The following is a 25,385-nucleotide window of genomic DNA, read 5'->3' as shown; positions in this document are numbered from 1 at the left end:
AGAGTGCTGGGCTCTGACCGTGGTCTAGCCCATGCACCTCCTCCTTTGACAGTCCTTAAAACTCAGGGTCACTGGCAAAGAGGGGCGCCCCAGAGCACGTCTCCTCTTGCTCATTGGAGGTGATAGGAAGAAGGCGATGGGGAGCCGAGCATTAGGTAGTAGCAGCCCAAGATGGGACCCAATGACTAGACCTGTGGCCCTGCCACTGCCTTGAGCTGGCATCTTGGGCACATCAGAGCCTCTCTGGACCTTGGCCATCACGTCGTAGAAAGAAAGCTTTGGTTAGTGGTCCTTCCGTCCCAGTGTATCCTCAGAGTGACGGCTTGACAAGGGAGAGGCCCTGGGAAGGAGCTTCCACAGGTCTGTCTCGGGCAGGTTCACGGGCTGTCACTGCAGTGGCCGCTGCACGTTTTCTGGGTCCAGCAGAAAAGCTCGTGTGGAGTTCTTCTCATGGGCCACGTGGGGCTGAGAAGCCAGGGAGCTCAGCCTGCAGCAACAGCTAGCTAACTGACTGACCCACAGGAAACTCAGGGGAGGTCAGTGCAAGGCGCAGGCAGGGGCTGTTAACTAACTCCCATGCCCCACCAGCTGAGAGAAATAAAAAAAAAATGCCCCATTCGCCTGGGGGTGCAGAATCCATCCCTGGGAGCTGAGGTAGAATGGCCACAGGACTAGAAATGGGGGTGCTTGGGGGTCTTTAGCCCCTGTTCTGCTATATGGGACTTAGGAAAAGTATACATATGCATGTGCGTGTGCGTGTGCGTGTGTGTGCTCACGTGCATGTGTGTCTGCTCATGTGTGTGGTGCATGCATGTGAGTGCACAGGTAGATGAGCATGTGGAGGTCAGAGCAGGCTGTCTAGTGTCTTCCTTATTGCCTTAAGACAAAGTGTCTCCTTTTAACTGGAAGTGTGCTGATGCTGTTGGTCTGGCTAGTGAGCTCTAAAGATTAGAATCTCAGTACCCCCAGCACCAGGGTGACAGCTACACACAGCCATGTCTAACTTTCTGATGTGCTTCCTGCCCTCTTGGTCTCCTGTCATACACCAGAACCTCTAGAAAGTCCAACAAGCTGTGAACAGGGCCCCCAGAGCTTCTCAGGCACAGCCAGGAGCATCAGAGGTGACGCAGTGTGTTTGGTGGCTAATTGTTATGACATAGGGTGACCTTAGAGACCACGGGGGTGGGACAGAAGGCATGAATGGCAGTGGTAGGAAACAGCCCGAGTTATCCAGGTGCTAACTCGGTCACAGACACCTGCCCATGCAGCTCCAACTGCCTCTGGTCCGTAGGAGGCTTTGCAAGGGGCAGGGCCCTGCAAGGACTTGGTCACAAATTATTTTTTAGGGGGTTGTGCTCATTGGCAGAGGCTGGGATGGGGAGGCCTGAGTTCTGGTCCCCTGATTCTATCTTCGTACCTAGGGACCTTGGACAAGAAGTCTCCTCCCTTCCTGGGGCCCCATCTGTTGTCAGGACGAAGTCAAGCCTCCGTATGGGAGGGTGACATCTCTGTATTGCTCTCCAAGGACGGAGTGGGAGGAAATGAGTTAGCGCTGTAGTAGGTTAGACATCAGGAAACTTCCCAAAGGGTGGAGTGGCAGGCCATGAAATGCATAAAGAGGGAGGCTGTGGGCGCTGGCATTCTCGTGAACTCTGAAGGTGAGGATGCTTCCTAATGTCCTGTGAAGTCTGGGTCAAAGTTCATTGGCTTTTGTCTTCTTGCCTTGGGGCTGCCCTTCCATTCTGACACCCTCCTGGGACTCCCAGTTCTCATTCAGATTTGGGGGTTCTCGGTCTCTCCTCCTGCACAGGTCTGAGAGGCCTACACTGCCCAGCTTCCACCCCCGGCTCTGGCAATACAGTGCTGACTCTGTTAAAGCTGGAGTTTGATGCCCGCTGACTCAGGGGTACCTACCAGTTTTCCAGCATGACCTACAGTCTGGCTTCTACTGACTTCCCACCTTGCTGGCCCATCATCAGTTTCTTCTCTGTTCTCACTCTCTCTTACTCTAATTTCATAAATCTTCCTCTCTTTTAATTTCCCTGAACACCTTGCTCCGGACCTTCTTAACCCTCTCCCCTCTAACCCAGTCCGTTCATGATGAGGTGCTGGGGTCACAGGGTCAAGCCCAGTTGGAGACAGCTAGAGTCCTTGACTGGGGACTCAGAATATTGAGAGTTCCTTTACTTGAGGAGCTGGGGTCGTTCCCTGGAGTCCCAACTCCCCTGGATAGAGTGTGGTGGGCCTATCTGTGGCTGTGGCTAGGCAGGTAGAGCACAAACCCAGGATGCACACAGCCCTGGGTTTGATCTTCACCTTTGCTGAAGCTGGGTGTGATGGTACCTCAGAAGTTCGAGGTCATCTCTGGCTACACCAGGAGTTCAAGGCTAGCCTGAGCTACATGAGACCCCATCTCAACAACCACACAAGCAATTGTGTAAACAAACAAAGCCAGAGGTGGGGGGCAGGGACGACCATTCTTATAGTTTGCTCACCAGGCCCCTTGTGAGAACCAGACTGGACAGTATGTGTGAAACTCTACAGATGGTGAACCCTGGAGAGATAAGGGAGACTGATCTGGTCACTTGTGACATCATTGGTTACAAGTTGGCCTGGTTAGAACCCAAGCCCTCTTCCTGACGTGACTTAGAAATTTGAAAATTGATCACCTTTTTATTATTCATTTTTTACGTGTGTGTGTGTGTGTGTGTGTGTGTGTGTGTGTGTGTGTGTGGTGTGGTACACTCACACGGAGGCCAGAAGACAACTTCCAACAATCATTTCTCTCCTACCATGTGGCTTACAGGAATCGAACTCTGGTTTTCAGGCTTGGCAGCAAGCTCTATTACCCACTGATCTCTGTAAAGCGGAGCTAACAATACCAACTACAAAGAGCAAGCAGAAGGTTGACGTGGGACCAAGAAGGGTGCCTCGTGGGCTGTTATCTTTGTTACAGCTTGACCCTGGGTATAGTCCAGGCTTGTTCATATAGAGTCCCGGTTGTAGGGGGAAGGATTAGCCCTGTTTATGCAAATCAGACAAGCTCACTCTGATCTGCCCAAGGAAACCTAGTAGGGAATGGGTGCAGCCCTATTCAAACAGATGGATTTCGAGTCAAGCATTCTCCAACGCCAAGCAGGCCCGCCGTCACAGATGGTGTCACCCAGCCCTCGCCATGTACCAGTGCTTTGCATGGCTCATCTGTGACTACTGCGGTACGAAGCAGGGCGATCACCCACACCTTGCAGATAAGGAAGCTGGCGCGGAAAGGCGTGACGTCACTTGCTCATGTCACGAGGCTGAATTCAGGCATAGTCCCTATAACTCTAATGGCTGCAGATCTGGGTCACAAAGCTCCAACCAGACAAGAGAGGTGGTGGTAGGGGGAGTAGGGGCGGGGAGGCAACCATAGTTTGCAACATAAAGTACCACAAGGTCAAGACCCTACCAAGAAACTGGGCTCCGCCTCAGCCCCCATAAGGCCCCAGACACCAGTTCTTTCGTCATGTTCCAAATGCTCAGAGTGCCCTGTGTCTGTGTTCAGAAAACAACACCAACAGTTTCTCCTGCCTTAAGGGGGCTGTAAGGAAACCTGGGGTGGAATCCTGACTCTGTGGTTTGGGTAATCCAACTCTAGACAATTAGCTTCTAGAATGACCAATTCTCAGGATGAGGTTAGAACCCCACAAGGACACAGGCATGGAAGTTTGTTGTAGATTCTAAAGTGTATTTTATTGTAGCCAATCATAGGAATTTCCCCAGTATTGGGGAAGTGTGAGTTTGCAAGGATGGATGCCAGTGGAGGTACTGAAATACCAGGTCCCTGCCTGGAGCCAAAGTTCAGGCCACCCCTGCTGGCAAGTTCACTCAGGGGCTCACGTCGCTGAGACCTGTCCCTCTAAATGAATGACCATAGTCTGGCTTTTTTTCCAACACTCCTTTCTCCCATAATTTACTCAGACCCCAGGGCCCATAAGGGCCTTTGGTCTTTGAGCCTTGGTCCTCTTGATCCTGTGCATGGAAAGCCAAGGGGAGAAGAAACTGTTATTTACTAGGTGACTTCGGTATCCTGGGCCCTGGCGAGGACTCTCCCAATTAGTGCCACACTGTTTTACAGATGAACAAAAGGCTTAAGTGACCCAGTGGCTGGTTTCAGTTCTTTTGCTATGCAAGGACAGGCCCAAGATTGGGACCGAGGGCTGCCTGACTGTCTGTCATCAAGTGCATTCTCAGTCAAGGGGCAGAGTAGTTACTGGCCTAGTATGCGCAGGGCCAAGTTTGGGTAAGGAATGTAGCTCAGTGATGGAGTGTTTTCCTGCCCTGCGTTCAATTCTCAGCACCCATAAACACAAGAATGTCTTCTCTTGTTCTGCCTTCCTTGTTCCTATCTCCCTTGTCTGCTTATTTGGAAATCTGTTCTCTATACAGCAGTGGTTAGAGGGTGGCCTCGGTGTCAGAACAGCTGGGGCAGCAGAAGCAGGAGCCGGAATGTCCCTAAACATGCTCAGGTGCAGCCGGAATAAGGGCATTCGTGTGTAACCACCCCTGCCCACTGATGGACCCCAGCAGCTCCCTACAGGAGACTCACTGGTCTCTGCCTTGAGTGTGGTCAAAATCTTCCTTGAACCCAACACACAAGCCCCAGTAAAGTGAAGATGTGACCAAACCAATTGCCTCTGGTTCCTGGAAGAGATGATTTTTAAAAGTATATTCGCTGTGTCCTACTCAGTAGTGACAATGGTTCCGGCTTGTGCCAGATGTTCTCAAGAGAACTTTGAACTGTTCTGCTCAGGACTTGTGTTGAGTATATTCAAGCACAGGCCTTTCCCTGTCCCCAGAGTGTTCACCTCCCATTCTGTAGAGCCCACAGCTGGCATGGAGTGGCTGGGAATAGACCCAGGAATGCCCTTCACTTTATTTGCAGAATGCTTCTCCGGCAAGGACACCTCCTCCTCAGACTTCTCCAGCAAGGACATCTCCAGCTCGGGCTTCTCCATCAAGGACACTTCCTCCTCAAGCTTCTCCAGCAAGGACACCTCCTCCCCAGGCTTCTCCAGCAAGGACACCTCCTCCTCAGGCTTCTCCAGCAAGGACATCTTCAGCCCGGGCATCTCCAGCTGGGGCTTCTCTTCCCCAGGCTTCTCCAGCAAGGACACCTCCTCCTCAGGCTTCTCCGGCAAGGACATCTCCAGCCAGGGTATCACCTTCCAGGTCATCGTCGGGCAGGTCATCATCTGCCAGGTCAGCCTCCACGACATCCTCCCCAACGAGAGTGTACCTTGTTAGAGCAACACCAGTGGGTGCTGTCCCCATCCGGGCATCTCCTGCCAGGTCAGCACCAGCCACCAGGGCCACCAGGGAGAGCCCAGGTAAGGGGGCCATCGCAGGGAGGGCAGAGAACCAGGGCAGTGTCTTTGGACAGAGGGATGCTCTCGGAAAGCACTCTGCTCCTCGTGACCCTGGGATAATGACATGGGGGACAGCCAGAGTGGAATGTGGGGTACCTGGAGAGGGGAGGGTAGAAAGGGACCACGACATGACAGCTTAAGATGGGACAATTAGGCAAAAGGAGGAGGGGACCCAAAGGAGCTAGGAAACCGTAACATTGGAGGCTGCTCCAATTTCAAGAACAAGGGCTCCTGGCTGCAGGAGGGGCTGTTTCCGTGGGCTGATCTGCATACCTGCTGGGGAAGCCAGGGTCTTCAGAAGTGCAAGGTCATGGTCAATATGTCTGTCCACATGTGGAGGAAGAGTGAGTGGGACTCTGACCCCCCAAGCTTCCAAACTTGTGGGGGCAGGGATGAGGTTCAGCATTTCAGTTGCTGGGAAGTCGAAGAGGCCAGTGGGCCTCTAGGCTTGACTCTTCCCCTCAGGCAACTGTTTTCATTTACCCCAGACCTCAGCCTGTCCCCATTGCCTTACCCCCATATCCTCAGGCTTGGTTGTTATTTGACTGTGAAGAAATATTCAAGGTTTAGGGCCCATCCTAGCCTGTCCCTGTCCAGGGTAGGAGAGGCACTTTGGTGGGGTGGATTCTGGAATGAGACACTGCATTTGAATCTCTGTCCTGTCAGTCACTAGCTTAGTGACTTTGGGTAACTTATTTTATTTCCATGAGCCTCAGTTTCCCCGTCTACAGAAGGTACCTAATAAGACTCGGCTCATGGGATGCTGTGAGGATGAAATAGCCGGACACATGCACAGTGCCTGGCCCAGAGGAGGGACTACATAGGAGGAGTGGAGATGGGTGGGTAGGGGTGGCGATGTATTGCAAGGTGCAAGGGTCCTAGCAAGATCCTCGGGGACCAGTTTTGCTTCTGTCTCTGTCTTCCCCCATGCTGTACCCCTTGCCAGCAGTTTCCTTTCCCTGCCACCCTGTTCTTAGGTCTCAGCGTGCCCAAGTTCTCCTGGCAGGAGACGCAGAGACAGCTGCCACTCATCGGGTGTATCATCCTTCTCATCAGCCTGGTGATCTCACTCATCCTTCTCTGTGAGTCGAACAGAGGGGCCCGGGTGGGTCTGGGTCATCTCAGAATGGAATGAGATCAGTCATGGAGCCATATCACAGGGTCGGAGGGACTTACATCCACATAAGGACCTTGGATCACAGGGTATCAAGCTCCTTTGAGATGATTGGGGTATGAGTGTGGGGTATCATGGGATTCTGGGTTTGGGTCCGTCATTGCATCTGAATTCTGAGGATTCATTGGAACAAGTGCACTAACTGTATTGGGCTCTGTTTCACTATGATCGAATGGAATTGAGTTGATCATTAATGATTTAACTCAGCATATACTTCATAAGGTCGATCTTATTCCACCCTACCTAGACTAGGAGAACTATGTGAGAGAAATGCACAATTTTGACATAAAAATCTCACTATGAAAACATGTAGCTATTTATGAAAACCAACATGCCATAAAATAATGAAAAAGCCTCCAAAGGTCAATGGGACAAAGTGTACTGTCTGGGGATTCAGACCCTTCATCTTGTCCTTTGGAAAAAGATACCCAGAACATGCCCCAGGCTCTTTGATCAGCAATCCTTTGGAAGCCAGCCCCAAAGGGGAGTCTAGGAGGGAGCAAAGATGAGCACATATCATCTTATTCTCTACCAGGAAAGTCACCCACTCCTGAGAAACAGAGCTAAAAGTATGTCAGGCTGAGTGATCTCAATGTGACTGTCAGAACAAGCCAGATTGGCGCTAGTTAGGGGGCGTGCAAGTCCAGATGAGGACATGGAAAATATGGGAGCCGTTATGTCTCTCTTGAACATCAGGTGTGTGTGTGTGTGTGTGTGTGTGTGTGTGTGGAGACACACATTTGAGAGCCTGGAGCCTGTCTGTTTAGTTACTTGAGGCCACAAAGCTTCAAATGTAGGCTGAGAAGGATTCTATGGAAGAGGCAGCATGAGATGGTGAATGGAGGGATGGATAGGTGCATGGAAACTTGCGGCGGCATGGCTGTTGGGGAGGAGGGTAGTGTGCTGTTATAGCATTGGTACCACACATCCCTGCTCCAGCATCCTGTTCCTGCCTCTGCCTCTTAGGATGTCAGCAAGTTAGTTATCACATCCAGTCTCCATTTCCCCACCTGCTGACTGAATGGTGTGGTCATTATCACAGTGCAGGAGCTGAGACCTGAGACCCCCTCCTCTCCATCTCCCTTGGCCAGCAGAGTAGTTTGCTTCTGAGAACAACAGGAATGACCCATGGAGGGCCATGGGACACTCAAGGGTGGGCTCACCAAGCAGCCTTAAAGCTCTAACCTGGTTCTACAGTATTTCCCAAAGTTCCCACAGCTCCTTCATGGAGGCCAGAGAGGTCGCATGTTCTGTAGGTCAAGCCCAGCCTCCTGGTTCCTCTCCCATCATCACTCCATCCAAAACACCTCAGAGTGGTCCTAGGATGTGCAGCTTCCCAGGCACCGTGAGAGGGACATCCAGGATGTCCTGGAGCTTCAGCATCTAGGGTGTGGGGGGAGGAGGAGGGAAGGACACCGAGAGGAGAGCATGCAGTGCTGAGGGATTAGGAGGATGTGTGTCTGGACTGGGAAGGGACTGTCTCAGCAGGTGGCCTTCTCCTGAGTGACAGAGACCTTGGTGGAACTGGGGAGACGATGTGAGGTTAGAGCTGAGGAGATGACAGAGGCTGGGAGGCTGGGTGAGGCATTAGATGACAGGTGTGTGTGGGCTGCACCGGGAGGTGTATCACGTTAGAGTGACAGTTCAGGGTTAGAGGCAGAGGAAGACTTGGGGCTGGTTCCTCCATAAGGTGTGAGAAGTTTCCTTGCACATTTGGAAGTCAGCCAAACATTGCTTGCTGAATGAGAAGACACTGAAAGGCACAGAGAGAGGCAGGGAGGAGAGGACCAAGTACAAGAGATAACCATGTTTGGGGGGAGGGAGGAGGACGCAAATTCAGGAGCTGCCGAGGCTGGCATCGTGGTATCCGTTGAGAAGACAGGCCAGGTGGTGGCATGTTCTCTCTCTCTCTCTCTCTCTCTCTCTCTCTCTCTCTCTCTCTCTCTCTCTCTCCCCCCCCCTCCCCCCACCTCTCTGTTTATGTGTGTGTATGTAGCATAGAGAAGAAGGGATGCCAGAGGGGTTCTGAGAGGGAACTCTGGGATACTGGAGAAGGTTTCTCTGGCTACTGTCCTCTCTAGCATATAAGCTAAGGAAGCTTCCCAAGTAGGACCCATGTCCACCTCTCATTACTTCTCTTGGTCTCTTCCTTTCCTTCTCTGGGTAGCTGGCTGTTCAAATCTGTCTGGGGCTGCTCTAATTGCAGGAGCTTTCTAGTACATTCCTGAGCAGCCCTTTCTTTCCATACAGATGGGGGACGAGAGCCCCAGAGTCCGAGAGGGATTGCAGGTCGGTGTCTGAGAATCCCCAGGGCCTTGGGCTGCTGAGTGTCCTGTCCCTCAGGCTCTGTTAATAACCAGCTGCCTGCTTGTTGCTTGTTTTGTTTTTCCAGTCTACTTCTGGCGAGGCCACACGGGGATCAAATACAAAGAGCCGACGGAGAGCTGCCCCAACCACGCAGTTCGCTGTGATGGGGTGGTGGACTGCAAAATGAAAAGTGATGAGCTGGGCTGTGGTAAGAAGGCTGAGCATGGGGAATAGTGTGTGTGTGTGTGTGTGTGTGTGTGTGCCCTCTCCCTGACTGCCACCCCTACCCCAGTGTGTGCAAGTATGTGTACGTGTTTGTGTGTGTGCCTGCATGTACACTCTGGCGACTACACACTATATTATGAAATGTCATAGCTCGGACAAAGGCCTGGGCAGAAAATGAGATTTTGGTTTGAGTCACAGCAGACAAGGGTTTGAAACTCGGTTTTGAGCATCATGTGACATGGATCAATTACCTGCTTCTTAGGGTTCCAAACTTAAAATGAATGGACTGGTTGAGATTGGCGACAGTTACATAAAATCTGAAACTCTGTGAGACAGAGAAAAACTGAAAATCTGTCTGGAGATAGGCTGGGGGGGGGGGGTGTGCTCTGGAACCCAATTTCTTTGCTCAGACTTGTGACTCCTTTGGTTTCTTCATGTCCTAAACAAACACAAAGACCTGGAGCTCTCGCCCTCTGTGGTTATGATTTGTGTGGTCTTACACACCCTTGCTGAGGGGTGTGGGTGCCGCATCCTTTCACGTCTGCACTTATTAGTGCACACGCCCTTGCCCATGATTGCACCTATTTGTGACCAAGGTTGTTCTATGAGCTCACACTCAGTTTATCGATACTATGCTCCTTATGTCTTTTTCTGTGAGCATGTTTTGTCCTCTAAGGGTGAGATGCTTGTCCTCTTCCAGCAATGACCTCCTGGGTCCTGATGGATGAACAGCTGCCCAGCCACAGCCTCTTGGCCTTAGCTCTGTGCTTAGGAAGGCCTTGGGCCTCCAGACATCACTGCTGGGGCAACTCAGCCTTCCCACACCTCTCCCAGATGCCTCCCAGAGCCTTTTGCAACTTATTCCCAAGAGCTTGAAGCTTCCTGGGAGCTGAGACCCCGCTCTGCCCTTTTTCTGTTCTGCAGTCAGGTTTGACTGGGACAGGTCTCTGCTGAAGGTCTACTCTGGGTCCTCTGGTGAGTGGCTCCCTGTCTGCAGCAGCAGCTGGAATGACAGTGACTCCAAGAGGACCTGCCAGCAGCTGGGCTTTGACGGGTGAGCATGGAATGGGGGTGTGGCATGAGCGCTACACAGAGAGCCTGTCTCAAAAAGTTAAAGAGGAAGAGAGAAAGGGAGGGAGGAAGGGGGAGGGGGAGGAAGAAGGAAAGGGGCCCTGGAGGACCCTTGCTGATCCCACCGACGCAGGACACCCCTGAGTCATTAGTAAAGGCAGTGGCCTGGGTTCCACTGAGTGCCGGGGAAGCTGTGATTGCATTGTTCTCCCCTAGGGCTCTTTTTGTGAAAACACCTTCAGGACCATCACCACACGGAGTGGTTCTGGGAGGGCTCTGTGAGGAGGGTGGGGATTTGGGCAGATCTTATCTTCTTACACTGGACTCTAGGAGCTCAGATGTGCAAAACCTTTGGTGGACTTTGAACCACAGCAGCTGTGGCTTGGTTATGAAGCTCGTTGAATGAGAAACAAGATAGGACCGGTGTGGTTTGGGCCAAGCCCTGTGAAGCTTTGGCTTTAAACGTTTTACGGCTTCAGAAGTGAGTGAACCTTCCTACTTGAAGGCTCCTCCTACTGGAAGGCCAGATAGGCACCTCCATTCACCATCTTGGTCTGAGTTGTGTGTGTGTGGTTGCACATGTATGTACATATATGTAGAGGACAGAGAGTCAGCCTCAGGTGTTTCTCAGGTGTTAGCCACCTTATTTTTTGAGAGAGGGTCTCTCATCAGTCTGAGGCTTGTGAGATAAGCCAGTCTGGCGGGCCATCGAGCCCCAGGGATCTGCCTGTCTCCACAGTGCTGGGGTTATGAGCATGCCTCCTCCATGCCTACCTCTTTACACAGGCCTTCCGGCTTTTGTGCAAGGGCTTTCCCAGCTGAGACAGCCCTGAGCCCTTCCTCTGAGTTCTTAAGCTGAGTGGTTTAGGGATGCATGGATGAGTGTGAGGTTGTGAGTTCCCCTTAGAAGAAATACCTAGAAAGACAGGGTTGGAGCTAGGACTCAGCCAGTTCTCTACCTCCACCTTGGCCTCAGAGTCCTGGTGGGGAAAGGAGGAACTGATTGGTCCAGACTTAAGCCCCGGGTGTCTTTGTGAGTGATCTCGGGCAAGTGTAAAGATCTCGTCATTCTCTTTGGATGCCATCGATGCAAAGAGCATCCATCCACTGAGCTTCCGGTTGAGTATATGACACACAGGCAGAAAAGAACATCTTGTGATGCGGGAAAGGCTTATTCCAGCAGTCCCACACCAAGGGTATATGTGGGGCTCTTTTGGGACACAGTGGAGAAGGTTCTTAAATATGCTTGGTTAGAGGAATGGCATGTTTACAGGCCCATTCACAGAAGCATATAGGATGTTCTAGATGTGTACCTAAGTTCCAGGCAGAGAGTAGAACATACTGGAATCATCAGGGTGCTTGTCAAAATGGACCTCACAATCTGAATCTCTAGAATTCGGACCTAGAACTTCTTTAGCAAATGCCGAATTCTGAGGCATGCTGTTCGGAGAGTCACCAGCATGTATACTGATCACTCTCCGGGTGATCTTGAGCTTGCAGATTGGTGCTCAGTAGGTCTGGGGTGGTGCCAATGCCACTGGGCTGTGGGTCACAGTTGGGATGGTGCCTTAGTCAGGGTTTCTATTACTGTGATGAAACACTATGACCGAAAGCGACTTGGGGAGGAAAGCGTTTCTTTTAGCTTACATTCTCAGATCACACCCCATCACTGAAGGAAGTCAGGGAAGGAACCTGGAGGCAGGAACTGCAGGCAGAGGCCGTGGAGGGACGCTGCTCATCAGCTTGCTCAGCTGTGCCTCAGTTGGGTACAACTGCCCAGGAATGGCACCACTGAGTGGGCTGGGCCCAGACCACTAAGGAAGAAAGTGCACTACAGATTTGCCCACAGGCCAGCCCTATAGAGGCATTTCTCAATTAAGATTCCTTCTTCCCAGACGCCCCCAGCTTAGGTCAAGTGGATGTAAAAACCAGCCAGCCCCGATATAATGGGCTAGGTGAGTGTTCTTAAAGTCAAGGATACATCGGAACTGCCTGGAGCTGTTAAAACATAGGTTGCTGGGTGCCTCTCAGAGCTTTTTCAGTGAGTCTGGGGTAGAGCCAAGAATATGCCTTTCTAACCAGGCACTGGTGATGAGGCCAGACCTACACCATATGGGAGAGCTATTCGGCTGGTCGTAGGTAGGGCTGGTGGGGGCAGGAGCAGAGAATGTGGCGGAGCCAGGCTTTGAATGTTGTGCAGGAGTGGCTACCACACAAGCCATTCTAGCCTGCCTCTGTCTGTCAGTCTGTGGTGCTCTGTCGGAGTCCAGCTCCAGCCTATTGAAGGGTTCTTGAGGGGAGGAGAGAGGAATGAGGAAGTATTAGATAGAAATATAGGAGTAGATGGAGAGAAAGACAGAGACACAGGCTAGCTTTGGCAAGGCCCTGGGTCAATACCCAGTGGCCTCGAGGTTTTTTCCAAAGCGCTTTTTATACAATGTCAAGGGGCGAGGCAAAAGACCTCTCCCTTTCAAGATCAAAGCACAATATACAGCCAAGTGTAGACCCTTCAGAACACCTGGTAACCACGCCGTGGCCAAATCATCCCATTATGCAGTCCCGCTGGGTAAAGCAAGCTCTGATTCTCTGCCCTTGAGTAAGGTCTCCCTAGGGAGCTTCTGTGGGCATCCACAGTGCTCTGATGCTGTGGGGGCACTTAGGGTCTGCGGACTGCAGGGTATTCATTCTTCTCCCCTCCTCTTTGCAGTGCTTACCGAACAACCGAGGTGGCCCATAGGGACATCACCAGCAGCTTTTTACTCTCCGAATACAACTCCACCATCCAGGAAAGCCTCCACAGGTGCAGTGGAACAACTGGGCTGACTGTGTGCAGACAGAGGACTGAGGGACTAGTGGAAGGTGCTTAGAGTCAGGGAGATCCCCCACACCCCCAATACTTTCCTGGGACCTAGATTCCCAGGCTCCATTGCAAAATGCCAGGGGTACTGTGGACACCTAGGGCTTAGAAGCTCTGATCTGGTAGAGAGATCACCCCAAGGTCAGAGGCTCCTGCTTCCTAATCTCCAAGGGCTTGCCTGATCTAAGAGATGACTAAGAAACTCATGGGGCTAGTCCACAAGGCTCCACCTGGTGGACTCAGAATGGAAAGATGCATCACTGAGGACAGGAGCAGGGGACTGACAGGTACAAGCAGTCAGGGCCCAGGAGGTCCACCTGTGAAGCTTCAGCACCCCCCTGTCATCTTTGCCCAGCAGTTCTTCTTTGTCCCAGCCCCCTCCCCCAAGATGGAAGTCTTCCCACTAACATTGCTCACCTAATGTGAGGGTGAGAGGAGACGCAATGGCCCCTCGGTGTCTGCTTTGGGCTAGGCCCTCTGCATGCTGCAGTGGGGATGGTGAAGCCATAGAAGAGGCTCGGTAGGGTCTACTTAGTTGTAGAATGAGGCTGGGACCATGAAGGTTTGCTTGGGTTCCAACAACAGGAAACTAGCTGATGTGAGTGATTCACCCAAATGAAAACTGGGAGGGGAAGGGGATGATGGTGGAGGAAGTTTGCTCGCCTCCGCATACCCGGAGAAAGCACTATAAGGGAGCACTGGGAGGATCACCCAGTGGGAGAGGGAAGGGCTGCGTCTCCACCTTTTTTGTTAAAGGTAGCCTCCCTGGACATGGGACAGGATGTGAGTGGGTACCAGTCTGGAAGACAAGGCAGCTACTAACTCCTTTTCTCCTCTTTTGTGTCCCCGCACTGCAGGTCCGAATGTCCTTCCCAGCGGTACGTCTCCCTGCAGTGTTCCCGTAAGCTGATTTTCTTCTCGTAGTATGGCCTAGGGGGCTTTCTAGGGCAGAGGGATGGAACCTTTCTAGGGAAGATGGCTGCTCATGGGATCCAAGCCCATGAGTCTGCTTCGGGGCCAGGGAGCCTAAGCATGCCTGGGTAATATTTCCCTTCTAGTCCTTCTGACCTTGGGAAATTCAGTCTTGCAATCTCTGTTGTGCCAAGGGAGTCATGTGAGTCTCCTGAACTTTTGGTAGAGGCTGAGAACTGAGGGAGGACAGTAGGAGTGGGCTAGCTGAGAGATTTGTGTCAATACTCACTTGAGTGCTGGTCCATGGAGGGTACTGAGCCTGTGTCTGGACAAGTATAGCTGTAGTTACTGACTTTGAGAGCCTTACAGGGCGATTACCATTATTACCCAAAGTCCTTTGCCCAAGATCAGAACCCAGGCAGGTGGGGAGCTGATACCTGATCTTGGAGCTGACCCCTAAGCCCTAGCTGTGAGAAGCTCCACAAGTTCTATGTTCTTGGTGAAACCGGGGTGCAGGCTGGCCCCCGGCTGTGGCTGCAGTACCCGCCGCTCGGCCCATGTGCGGCTCTCTCTCCTCTGCGAGCAGAAGAGCCCCGTGTCTGAGCACACATGTAGGCTGCCCCTCCTTGTCCCGGGCTTGACTCGTTGAGGAGTTGCTCCTTGTGCAAACCCAGCTACCCAGCCTAGGACGTGGACTTCTCCTTCATCGGAAATGAGAGGTTGCTGCACTCATTCTCATCACCTCAGGGTTGTGAGAGCATCTTTTGCTTTTCCGGGCCCTTGGTGACAGCCCTGGGACTCACCCTCATAACCAAGCCAGATTCAGTGCCAAAGCATTGGGTACGAAGTAAGCATTTGGCAGGTTAATGAAAGAACGGACGAATGGGAACAAGGCGGATGCGCCCTGGGGTCAGCCTTCCTACTAGATAACCCCAAAGGTTAAGACCACCTTGTACTGTTTCTGCTTGGACAGGGGGTAGGGGTGCCACATTAGATTGTATGACCAAAGGGTGACCTTTGGGATAGGACTGCCCAAGCCTGCCCCGGGCCCAAGAAGAGTAAGAGAGGCTCTAAAAGAATCATATGACCTGTTTTGTTCTCTCCATTCCCCCCAGACTGTGGTCTGAGAGCTATGACTGGGAAGATCGTGGGAGGGGCTCAGACCTCGGAGACCAAGTGGCCTTGGCAAGTCAGCCTACACTTTGGTTCCACCCACATCTGCGGGGGCACACTCATCGATGCCCAGTGGGTGCTCACCGCGGCCCACTGCTTCTTTGTGTAAGTGCCTGGTTGGGGGTGGGGGCTTCATTAGATGCTGCTGGGGACTTGGAGCCACTAGGAAGGGCTTATGGACACTCTAGTGTAAGCCTCGTTCCTTGGGGTTAGCTACTGCTCAAAAGATCGAGTGTGAATGAGGGTTTGCTCTGAGCTTGAGCCAAGGATGAAAAACAAGGATCCTAAGCAAAGCGAGGCAGGCTGGAAGAAGACCTTCGGATCCTTTCCCTGGAGAGCAGATGAAATGAAGCTCCCGGCTTCTTGTTTCCACCTCCTGCAACAACAGCTGCAGAACAGCAGAAGGGTGATGATGACGGGAAGTCTGTCTCAGGACTTGAGGGACAGGGACAGCAGAAGGGTGGCACAGTTGGCCTCTCCGAGTCTCCAGCAGCCTTTGGGGGACCCATAGCACGGATCTTGTGGAAACTGGCTCCCTGAGTAGCAAATCTTCATTACCTTGTCCTGTCTAAACCTCCACAGCTGATGCCATTTGTCCCACATCCTGGGTTCCATCCTTAGTGGCACTCGGATGGGGTAGGAGGAATGAATGACACACAGAAGAATCACTCATTCATTCACTTTCTTTTTCATACTCTAAGGTTCAGGGCAGCCAGTTCAGAACAATTTTGAGGAGAGTGGGAGATAGTTTTGGGGCTTCATAAGATAGAAGATTCATTCAGAGGTCATTTCATCATCCTCCTGTCTTCAGGCTGGGGCTCCTGCTTTGACTGCCTGTGTGTAGCAGATCTTGCCAGTGACCTCTGCCAGGTGTATAACTGAACAGTATGCATACTCTGTGGCTCTTGTAGGACCCGGGAGAAGGTTCTGGAGGGTTGGAAGGTGTATGCAGGCACCAGCAACCTGCACCAGCTCCCTGAGGCTGCCTCTATCTCCCAGATCATCATCAATGGTAACTACACCGACGAGCAGGATGACTATGACATCGCCCTCATGAGGCTTTCCAAGCCTTTGACCCTCTCAGGTGAGTGAGTGTGTCCCTGCTTCCCGTCAACCTTGACTTGGGAGCCCCTGTTTCCCAAGCTTCAGGCTTCAGGGTGTCGTCATAGCAAAGAGAAAGAAACTTAGGATCATTCCATGAAGTACATTTCTTTAACAAGTAGGAAAGCTGGGGTGGGGCTTGGGAGACTTGACTCAGTGGGTAAATTCTGGCTCTACAAGAGTGAGGACCTGAGTTCAGGTCCCCTGAGCCAGAGTAAAAAGCTGGGCATGGTGGCATGTGCCTATAATGTCAGCACTGGGGAGCAGAGACAAGGGGATCCCTGGGGCTTGATGATTAACCAAAGTTTCTAGTTCAATGAGATACCTTGTCACAAAAATACAAGGTGTAGAACTGATTGAGCAAAGACATCTTGACATGAATCTTTGACCCCATACTCTTGCATAGGCAATAACACCTACATGTATGCATGTGTGTATGCACATACACACACACAAATACATATACACACATAGGTGTGAACAATACACAAAGAAAGGAAGAAAGAAAACAATAATTGAGGAAACTTAGGCCCAAGATTTAGAAATATGTGTGCCCCAAATGGCACATCTCAGGTTATAAATTGGTCAAAGGGCTAGGCTTGTATACTGGTCTTAATATAAATATTAATATAATTATCTTAATGTAAATAACCTTATATAAATAGAATTGACTCACTGTTAGTAACGATGTATTTAGCAGCTGCCAGGCAGTGTGTGTTAGTTAATTGTCTCATTGCTGTGACAGAACACCAGTAAAAGCAATTTAGGTCAGAAGGATTTATCTGGTTCACGGCGTGAGGGGGCCCGGTCCACCATGGAGAAGAAGCACAGTAGAAGGCGGGTAGTTTCCCGGCGTCAGTTCATTGGGGACACTGAATGACAAAGAAGGCTTCATTCATTCACTCACTCATTTGCTCACTTCCTACTGTGTGTCTACTACACAGACAATGGCAAATAGAACAAACCAAGTGTACCAAGACCACCAGAAAGGGCCAATGGTGTCATGTTGGGGGATCAGAAGGAGAAGAGAGGGCAGTCAGGCGTGTGGCTGGGGGCAGTGCAGAGGCCAGCTGAGGTGAGTTCTGAAAGAACTCAGGGGACTGGAGGGAAGACTCAGTGCCCAAGGGCACATACTGCTTATCAGAGGACCCAGGTGCCCAGTGCCTGTGTCTGGCAGTTCACACTGCCTTTAACTCCAGCTCCAGGGGATCTGACACCCTCTTCTGGCTTCCATAGGCACCTGTACTCTTGCACACACAGCCATACACAGACACACATATACACGCGACTAGAAATTAAAATCTTTAAAGAGATTGGTGGAGACAGGTTAAGGAGGCTTAGAAGAGAGCCTGAAGAAGGGGGACATAAGAAAAGTCTCATGGAAGTGAAGCAGCCTCTTCTCCTTTGGAGGGCCAGGATTCCCTGGATCCTTGGAGAGCTCTGATTAGTCCAGACATTCTGGAGTCTTGAGCCTGTGAACTGGTGTTTCCTCACATATCCATATGGAAGCAGTGTCTGCCACCCATCGGAACAGCTAGTTCATCAGAGTGGGGTGAGGAGAAAGATCCCTGGGCAGAGAGCTCTGATGTACAATCTGTCTCTATGGCCACGCCCACCCAGGCTCATCTATGGAGCCTAGAGCTATGGCCACACCCACCCAGGCTCATCTATGGAGCCTAGAGCTATGGCCATGCTCACCCAGGCTGGTCTATGGAGCCTAGAGCTAAGCTGTGGACTTAAGCATCCTCTTTCTGGGCAACTCACACAAACAAATCATGAGCCTGAACAGGGATTCTCAACCTTGTACAACTCTGAAACCATTTAGCTAAAACACCCATGTTTTACTCGGTTTCTCTCCTGGCGTGGGCACGTCCTTAAATCTAAGAACTGCAGTTCAGATTTATATAGCCCTAGGGTCAGACCATATGCTTGGATTTTTGGTTTACAAACCAGGGCAGGATTTTCTTGAATTACAGTATTTTCTGTGAAAACTCAATAATTTAAACTCCTCCCTGTAGTTGGTTGTTTTTTACTCTTTGGCTCTTTACTCTTTGGGGGGCTCACCACCAAGCTCCCAAGTAATCATACACTGAGACTTATTACTTATGAAAGCCAGCCTTAACTTGGCTTATTTCTAGCCAGCTTTTCTTAACTTAAATGATCCCGTCTACATTTTGCCTCTGGGCATTTATCTTTCTCTATTCTGTATACCTTTCTTTACTTCTTACTCTGTGGCTGTCTGGCCCTGAATGTCCTCTTTCCTTCTTTTCTTGCTCCTTCCTCCTCAGTCTCCTTCTTCCTCTTATTTATTCTCTCTGCCTGCCAGCCCTGCATATTTCTCTCTCTCTACCCAGCTACTGGCCATTCAGCTCTTTATTAGACCAATCAGGTGTTTTAGACAGGCAAAGTAACCCAGCTTCACAGAGTTAAACAAATGCAACACAAAAGAATGCAACACATCTTTGCATCATTAAACAAATGTTCCAGAGCATAAGCAAATCTTTTTTTGTTTAAACACTTGTGTGTTTAATCTCTAGCAGACAAAATGTGTGGATACTAACATTGAAGCCCCAATTCATGGAAACATTTAACCTGTGCTCCAGTCTCATTTATGCTGCTGTAATAAAGGACCCTGATCACAAGCAACGTGGGGTGGGGAGTGGGAGGTTAGAGTTTATTTGGCTTGCAATTCCAGGTTACGGTCCATCCTTTCAGGGCCGTCAAGGCAGGAACTCCGGCAGCTCGTCACATCACATCCACGGTCAAAAGCAGAAAGAATACTTGCATCCTTGCTTGCTGCTTAGCACTCAGCTAGCTTTCTCCTCTCTTAGACAGTCCAGGGTCAGCCTATGCAATGGAGCTGATCACAATGGGCTGGGGCTCTTCTTCCATAATTAGCAATCAAGATAATCCCCCACAGACATGCCCACAGGCCAGCCTGATCTAGATAATTCTTCAACTGAGACTCTCATCCCAAGCGATGCCAGGTTATGGCACGTTGACATCTAAAACTAACAATCACAACCTGAATTCGCCTCTCCCTCCTTAGTGCCCCCTCCCTCCTCAAATGTTCATAGATCCCTGAGTCTGGGTCAGGCCCAGAAATGGGTGCAGAATGCAGTAGTGAACATAACAAATGACTGAGAATACTGCAAAATCCTACCAGCGAATATTTTCCTCCTGTACTTCGGAGTTGAGTGGTCAGTATCACAGACCATCCAAGGGGAGCCCACACTGAGGGAGCTCGTGAAGTGAAGTGCAATGACACTTGGTAGATAGTGCCTGGCATGGGAGCTAGTTAGCAGGAGGTCATGGTCTCAGTTATGTGCTCTTCTTGCTTGGACAGTTGACTCACCCCATGTCAGATGGCCGTTTAGAAAGAGAGCCCCAAGTGGTGGCCAGCCAACAGGTGCCCTCCTGGATCAGGTGGTATGCAACAGGGGCCTAACATCAGAAGCTTATCTTTCACTGTCCATGCTTTGAGGGAAAGGCCTGGGAGAGTCTCAGCCAGGAGAGTTGCTCGGGATGGAGGGAGACTTTCCTCCTCCCCATGCCAGCTTGGCTCCAGCAAGCTTCCACAGCTCTGCACTTGTGTACACAATGACGCTGCAACCAGAATGGCGTCCGGGATGCTGGCAGCACACTGAAGGCTGCAAGTTTCAGATGGAGTGACTGGCTTCCATATCTGGTCAGTCCAAAGCCTTAAAGGCTTCAGAGCCAATGCCAGAGAAAGGATCAGATTCCTGTAATGTGTTTGCTCTGCCTCACCCCTCCCTCTACCCAAATCCCCAACCTTGCTCTTTCGCTAACACCTAACTGTCTTGTCGCAGCTCACATCCACCCTGCCTGCCTCCCTATGCACGGTCAAACCTTCGGCCTCAATGAGACCTGCTGGATCACTGGCTTTGGCAAAACCAAGGAGACAGATGGTGAGAGGAAGAGATGCAAGACTGCATGTGTGTGTTTGTACAGTGTGTGTGTGTGTGTGTGTGTGTACATGTGTGTGTGTTTGTACAGTGTGTGTGTGTGCACGCGCGTGCATGTGTGCGTGGGTGCGTGCGTGCGTGTGTGTGTGTGTGTGTGTGTGTGTGTTTGTACAGTGTGTGTGTGTGTGTGTGTGTGTGTGTGTTTTGTGGGTCATGTGTATGCAGATGAAGGCCTATCGAGGTGAGAGTTTGGGTGTACAGACTCACAGTTCATAGATGAACATGGACACCTGTGATTATATTGGCACTGTCCATGTGAGAACACCTTCTAGGCAAGACTGCCAGGAAGGCCCTACAGCTGAACAAGGTGGGTTTGCTGCTCAGGACAGTGAGGGGAAACACACATTTCAGTAAGAGGCTGTCAGAAGAACTAGAGAGATGGCTCGGTAGTAAGTGTTAAGAGCACTTACTACTCTTCTAGAGGACCTGGGCTTTATTCTCAGCACCCAGTGAATATTTTTAAAAGATGCTATTAAAAAGGGCTTATTGTAGGATGTGTGTAGCTTGGGAAGAGTTCAAGGAAGTGGTACTTTTCTCTAAGTTGGATGCTGTTGAGAATCAGTGGCTGGAAAACGTAGTAATCTCCTCCAGAAGGAAGGTAGAGTCTCAGGCTATGATGGTGCAGGAGCAGCGGGCCCTGGGCTGACTGGGAGAGAGGATGTTTCATATCTGTGGTTTGCAGAAGGACTTCCTACTTGCAGTACTGGGTCTTGAACCCGGAGCCTCTTGCTTATGCTAAAAAAAAAAGTGCACTCCTGCTGAGTGGCATTGCTAGGCCTTTGTGCTCAGTGGGTCACCCCAACAGAAGTTGCACTCATTTTGCAGCCTAGGCTTGCCTTGAACTGATCCTTCTGCCTTAGCCCCCAGGGTAGTTGAGGTTATAGGCCTGCAACACTAGGCCTGGCTGGGACAAGGAAGGAAGGATGATGGAGTAGTTTCACTTGGCCTCACTCAGTCTGAGCACCTTGTCTGGCATTAGCCATAGATGGCCTTCCATGTCCCTCAGAAGGACAGATGGCCTGGCCAGCCTGGTCATGACATTCAGGTCAACTGCACCAGACAGGTCACTATTCCCTGCTTGCTGTGATGGAAGCCTGACTGGTCTGGATCCAGCCTTCTGACCTTGCCGGTTCAGTGATTAGCTACACAGAGGTGGGCAGATCATTTCTTCAGTCCTATGTGTCTAGACATGTAAGTGGGAGATCAAGACCTGCCCCAAAGTCTTTAGGCTTCTGAAAACAAATGGCACATGGGATGATGCTTGGAATGTAGATGAGTGTGTGCCAACTCAGGGTGTTAGTTACTCTGCCACAAAATACCTAACAGAACAGCTTAAGGAAGGAAGCATTTATTAGCTCACAGTTCTGCAGTCCCTCCTGGGAGGGGTGTCATGGCAGCCTGAGCTTAGGCAGCTGGTCATCCTGTCTCTGTAGTCAGAGGGAGATAAGGACTGCTAGTCAGTCCCCTTTCTCTTTTTTATCCAGTCTAGGACCTAGCCCATGAAATAATGCTGCCCATATTTAGGATGGGTCTTCCTACCTTAGTTAGTTAATCAAGAAAATCCTTCCCAGATGTTTCCTGAGGCTCCTTTCATAGGTGATTCCAGGCCCTGCCAACTTGACAGTCCATACAAGCTGTCGCAGTCAGGTAGCCCACAGGCTTGTGAGTTTGCGTGGGAACAGATCTCTTATGGCTAGTGAGTTGTGTCTGATGTAAGCTTGTGTGTTTCACCATGGAAGGCCCCCTTGGAGTGGGTTTGGACACAGACATGGTGCCCTCTACTCCCAGGTGACTCAGACTCTGGGTCCTGAGGGTGCAGCTGACGGCTGTGAAGCTTTTCACAGTCTCATTGGCTTCCTATTCTCTCTCCCCATGTTCACCTCACTCAAGAGAAGACATCTGCTTTTCTCCGAGAGGTTCAGGTCAACCTCATTGACTTCAAGAAGTGCAATGACTACTCGGTCTATGACAGTTACCTTACCCCAAGGATGATGTGTGCCGGGGATCTTCGAGGAGGGAGGGACTCCTGCCAGGTGAGGTCTTTGTGGGTGGGGCTCAGGTCTCATGATCTTGGAGATGGGAGATGGCTGGAATGCTAAGATGGACATGGGAATCAGAGACCTATCTTTTCCTGATTTGGACCCCCCTTCTGCACCAGGCTGACTCACTCTCTGGCTCTTTCTTGCAGGGAGACAGCGGAGGACCTCTTGTCTGTGAGCAGAACAACCGCTGGTACCTGGCAGGTGTCACAAGCTGGGGCACAGGCTGTGGCCAGAGGAACAAACCTGGTGTGTACACCAAAGTGACAGAAGTCCTTCCCTGGATTTATAGCAAGATGGAGGTGAGAGCATAACCCAGGGGTTGAGCTTGGAGGAGGGTGGAGGGTATTCCCCTGAGCCCTGTGCATTTGGGGATGTCCAAGACAAGGTTAGATGTCAGGCATGGGACCAGCCCATGGCATCTGTTTTCCCTCCTTCCCTTCCATTGGAACAGAGCCCAGAAGTTTATAATAGGGTAAACCTAGGCATGGTCCCAGCACCAAGACTGTTCTCCCCCATCCATAGCCAAAGGTATCCAAATTGGCCACTAGAGTGCGCTAGGGGGCTACCTTCCATGGCAGGAAGTTGACCATCAGGGAACATGGATCTACCCTGGCTCTGCTGGCTCTGCTCAGCCAGACCCTGCCTCCTTGCCAGTTTCCTGTCTATAACTGTAAAGCTGGTGCTATGGCCAACCCTCCCCCATTCTTTGGGCAAGGGAAGATAATGCAGAATGCAGAGGGAAACTGCACCGGAACCGCCTGCCATGAGCCTCAGAGTGCTTCCCCTTTCTCCTAGAGAATGTGCCAGCTGGCATTCAGCTCTAGGGAGTGGTGGGCCCTGGGCTTTCTAGCCCTTGGGCTTCTAAGTTTCATGCCCACCCTTAATCTGTTTTCCTGGTCTCTTCCTCAGAGCGAGGTACGCTTCCGGAAATCTTAACCTCACATCGCTGACTGCTATGAAGATCCTGGCTAAAGGGACTAGCCATTCCCAGCATCAGGACCAGTGGCCACCAGGCACCCTTGTTCCTACCGCCTCTGCTGTCTGCTGTCTCTGTGGGAGTGCAAATGTGGTGTGTGTGTGTGTTTACGTCATGCATGCCTCTGTGTGTGTGTGTGTGTGTGTGTGTGTGTGTGTGTGTTACTATTCTTTCAAGTTCTTCGGAAAACAGGAAAACTTGACTCCTCCCAGAATCCCTGGCTGGAAATCTGGAGTTAGGAGGAGTTTGGGCACCAGGTGTGTTCCTGAGAGTCTATAAGTGGAAGGGGAGCTAAATACGAGCCCAGGAGGGCCTGGAAGATGGCAGCAGCAGTTGTCGCTCTCCTGACTCGTAGACCAGCCCAGATTGGACAGACACCCAGCAGCCAGTGACACCTCTGCTGTGCTTAGACAGCAGCAAGTTTTGTCAGAGTTGGCTTCTCAGTGCCTGGACCATCTGTCCGCGGTGGAAAGGCATTCCCATTGGCGTTGGAGTGGCAGGTCCTCTAAGCCACTGCTGTGGATTCCAGAGCTGGGCTCTGCTGTAGCCATCCATCTCTGGGTGATGACTGTGACTCAGGCTTGCTGTACTTTTGGTCACAAGCTGTTGGGATGATTTTATTTTATTTTTATATTTAAGACATAGGAACCGATGTAATTTTAAGGAGTCTCCAAAAATCCTAGGGACCTTGGAGGTTTGCGTGAACTCCAGGGCACTCATGGGAGTTGTACCTCTGTAGCATCTTGTGACATATTACTAGCTTCATGAAATGAGGTGAAGTACCTCAGTGAAATCCTCAGACATCTCCAAGATGGTGTGGAGACTAGGGCCCTTTGAGATACTCAGGGAAGAAAATCCTCATTTGGACTGACAGATAAATGCAATTCATGCTGCTCTAGCCTCCAAGAACTACAGCCAGACGGAAGAACTGAAGATGTGTGTACTACCTGGCTTATCCTCCCAGGACCACTGGGAAAGTCTAGGCAAGCATCATCAGCATCATTTACACCCAAGGGCAGAGCTGGGACTATGGAGTTTGTTTCTGGCTTCCTCCATCTTTCAGTTTTGTACCGACTCAAGAGTCCATGAAGAGAAAACAAGAACTGTCCCCAGAACTGTTTCAACAGCCCTTCTGGAAGGCCCAAGTTGTCCCTAGTCCTGGTCTTCCACCAGGCCTTTTCTCTTGGTCACCCATTTCTCCTCAATTCCACTCCCTTTACCTTCCTTGGCCCGATCAGACCTCTTGTGATACTGAGTTTCAGGGGCAAGTTCAAGGAGATCAGATGAGCTCAGGACAGCTCAGATAAGCTGGAGGTAGCCAGAGGGATTGAGCGGCATTAGACAGGGCTGGAACATTAGAGAATATCTTCAGGGCTGGGAAGCGGGACAGCCTTCACGTCTGCAGAAGTTCCCAGCAATGAGCTTCAATAATAAAAGTGTGTGACATGAAGAAGGTGTTGGATGTTTCATTGATGACATCGGCAGAAAATCAAGGTGGCCTGCACTCTGCCTCGGGGCCCAGGCCTCTCAGTCATACTTCTTGTTGAGTGTCTCCCCTTTGGCTTCTGTTCAGCCAATTCCACATCTGTTGGTTGATTCCTGCCCCAGTGATACCAGAGCTGAGTGATGCCAGGCACTCACGCTAAGCCCAGGCTATCCACAGAGTAGCACAGCACCTTGTGTGATGGAAGTGACCAGTTAGGGTGGATACCATGCTTGGAACATGGACATATGAGCCACCGGCCCCATCTACAGAGGTCAGGAAAGGCCTGGCTGAGGAGAAGAGATTCGAAGTTTTAAAGAGTAGGTAGACATTCCTAAAGTAGGCATGGCATGGAGAGGGCATTCTAGATCAGTCTTTCCCCCTCCTCCTCTGCCTTTATTAGCTCAGCAAGAAGCATGCTCGTAAGTCCCAGTGATTACCTACTTCTTTCCCAGAGGGCTGAGTGGGTGACCTTGGGCCTCTTCTGCAAGATAAACCCCTCCATGCTGCACCTTCACGTTTTTTAGCATTTACTACATTAACCTTCACAGTTAGGACTCCTCTGATTGTCCAGCAGCACTACCACACATGTGTGGGTCTGTGGCCACAGCCAGCATTTTCTCGGTCTACATGTGCCTGGCCTATGATACTTGTATTTAGTTTGTATCAG

General features: G+C 51.0%; 1 protein-coding gene across 3 annotated transcripts in view; it reads left to right on the top strand.

The window, feature by feature from the left end:
* Tmprss13 (transmembrane serine protease 13) overlaps positions 1–24,682 on the top strand; it is a 29,374-nt gene extending 4,692 nt beyond the window's left edge. The window contains exons 2-14 of one of the 3 annotated variants that reach the window (XM_037207541.1): positions 4,925–5,241; positions 6,386–6,490; positions 8,833–8,871; positions 8,975–9,097; positions 10,039–10,168; positions 12,893–12,985; positions 13,900–13,943; positions 15,070–15,232; positions 16,039–16,211; positions 20,059–20,157; positions 22,105–22,247; positions 22,403–22,555; positions 23,166–24,682. In XM_037207541.1, coding sequence (XP_037063436.1) covers positions 4,926–5,241; positions 6,386–6,490; positions 8,833–8,871; positions 8,975–9,097; positions 10,039–10,168; positions 12,893–12,985; positions 13,900–13,943; positions 15,070–15,232; positions 16,039–16,211; positions 20,059–20,157; positions 22,105–22,247; positions 22,403–22,555; positions 23,166–23,192 — 1,608 coding nt within the window. In that variant the 5' untranslated portion in view covers position 4,925 and the 3' untranslated portion in view covers positions 23,193–24,682. Of the gene's footprint in view, positions 1–4,924; positions 5,370–6,385; positions 6,491–8,832; positions 8,872–8,974; positions 9,098–10,038; positions 10,169–12,892; positions 12,986–13,899; positions 13,944–15,069; positions 15,233–16,038; positions 16,212–20,058; positions 20,158–22,104; positions 22,248–22,402; positions 22,556–23,165 lie in introns of all 3 variants that reach the window. The other 2 variants (XM_037207540.1, XM_028866558.2) reach the window with 2 other exon arrangements.
* Positions 24,683–25,385: the final 703 nt, after the last annotated feature.

This window comes from Peromyscus leucopus, chromosome 7, assembly GCF_004664715.2.
Source record: "Peromyscus leucopus breed LL Stock chromosome 7, UCI_PerLeu_2.1, whole genome shotgun sequence".
NCBI classification, from domain to species: Eukaryota; Metazoa; Chordata; class Mammalia; order Rodentia; family Cricetidae; genus Peromyscus; species Peromyscus leucopus.
This window is presented reverse-complemented; position numbering and strand designations above follow the sequence as displayed.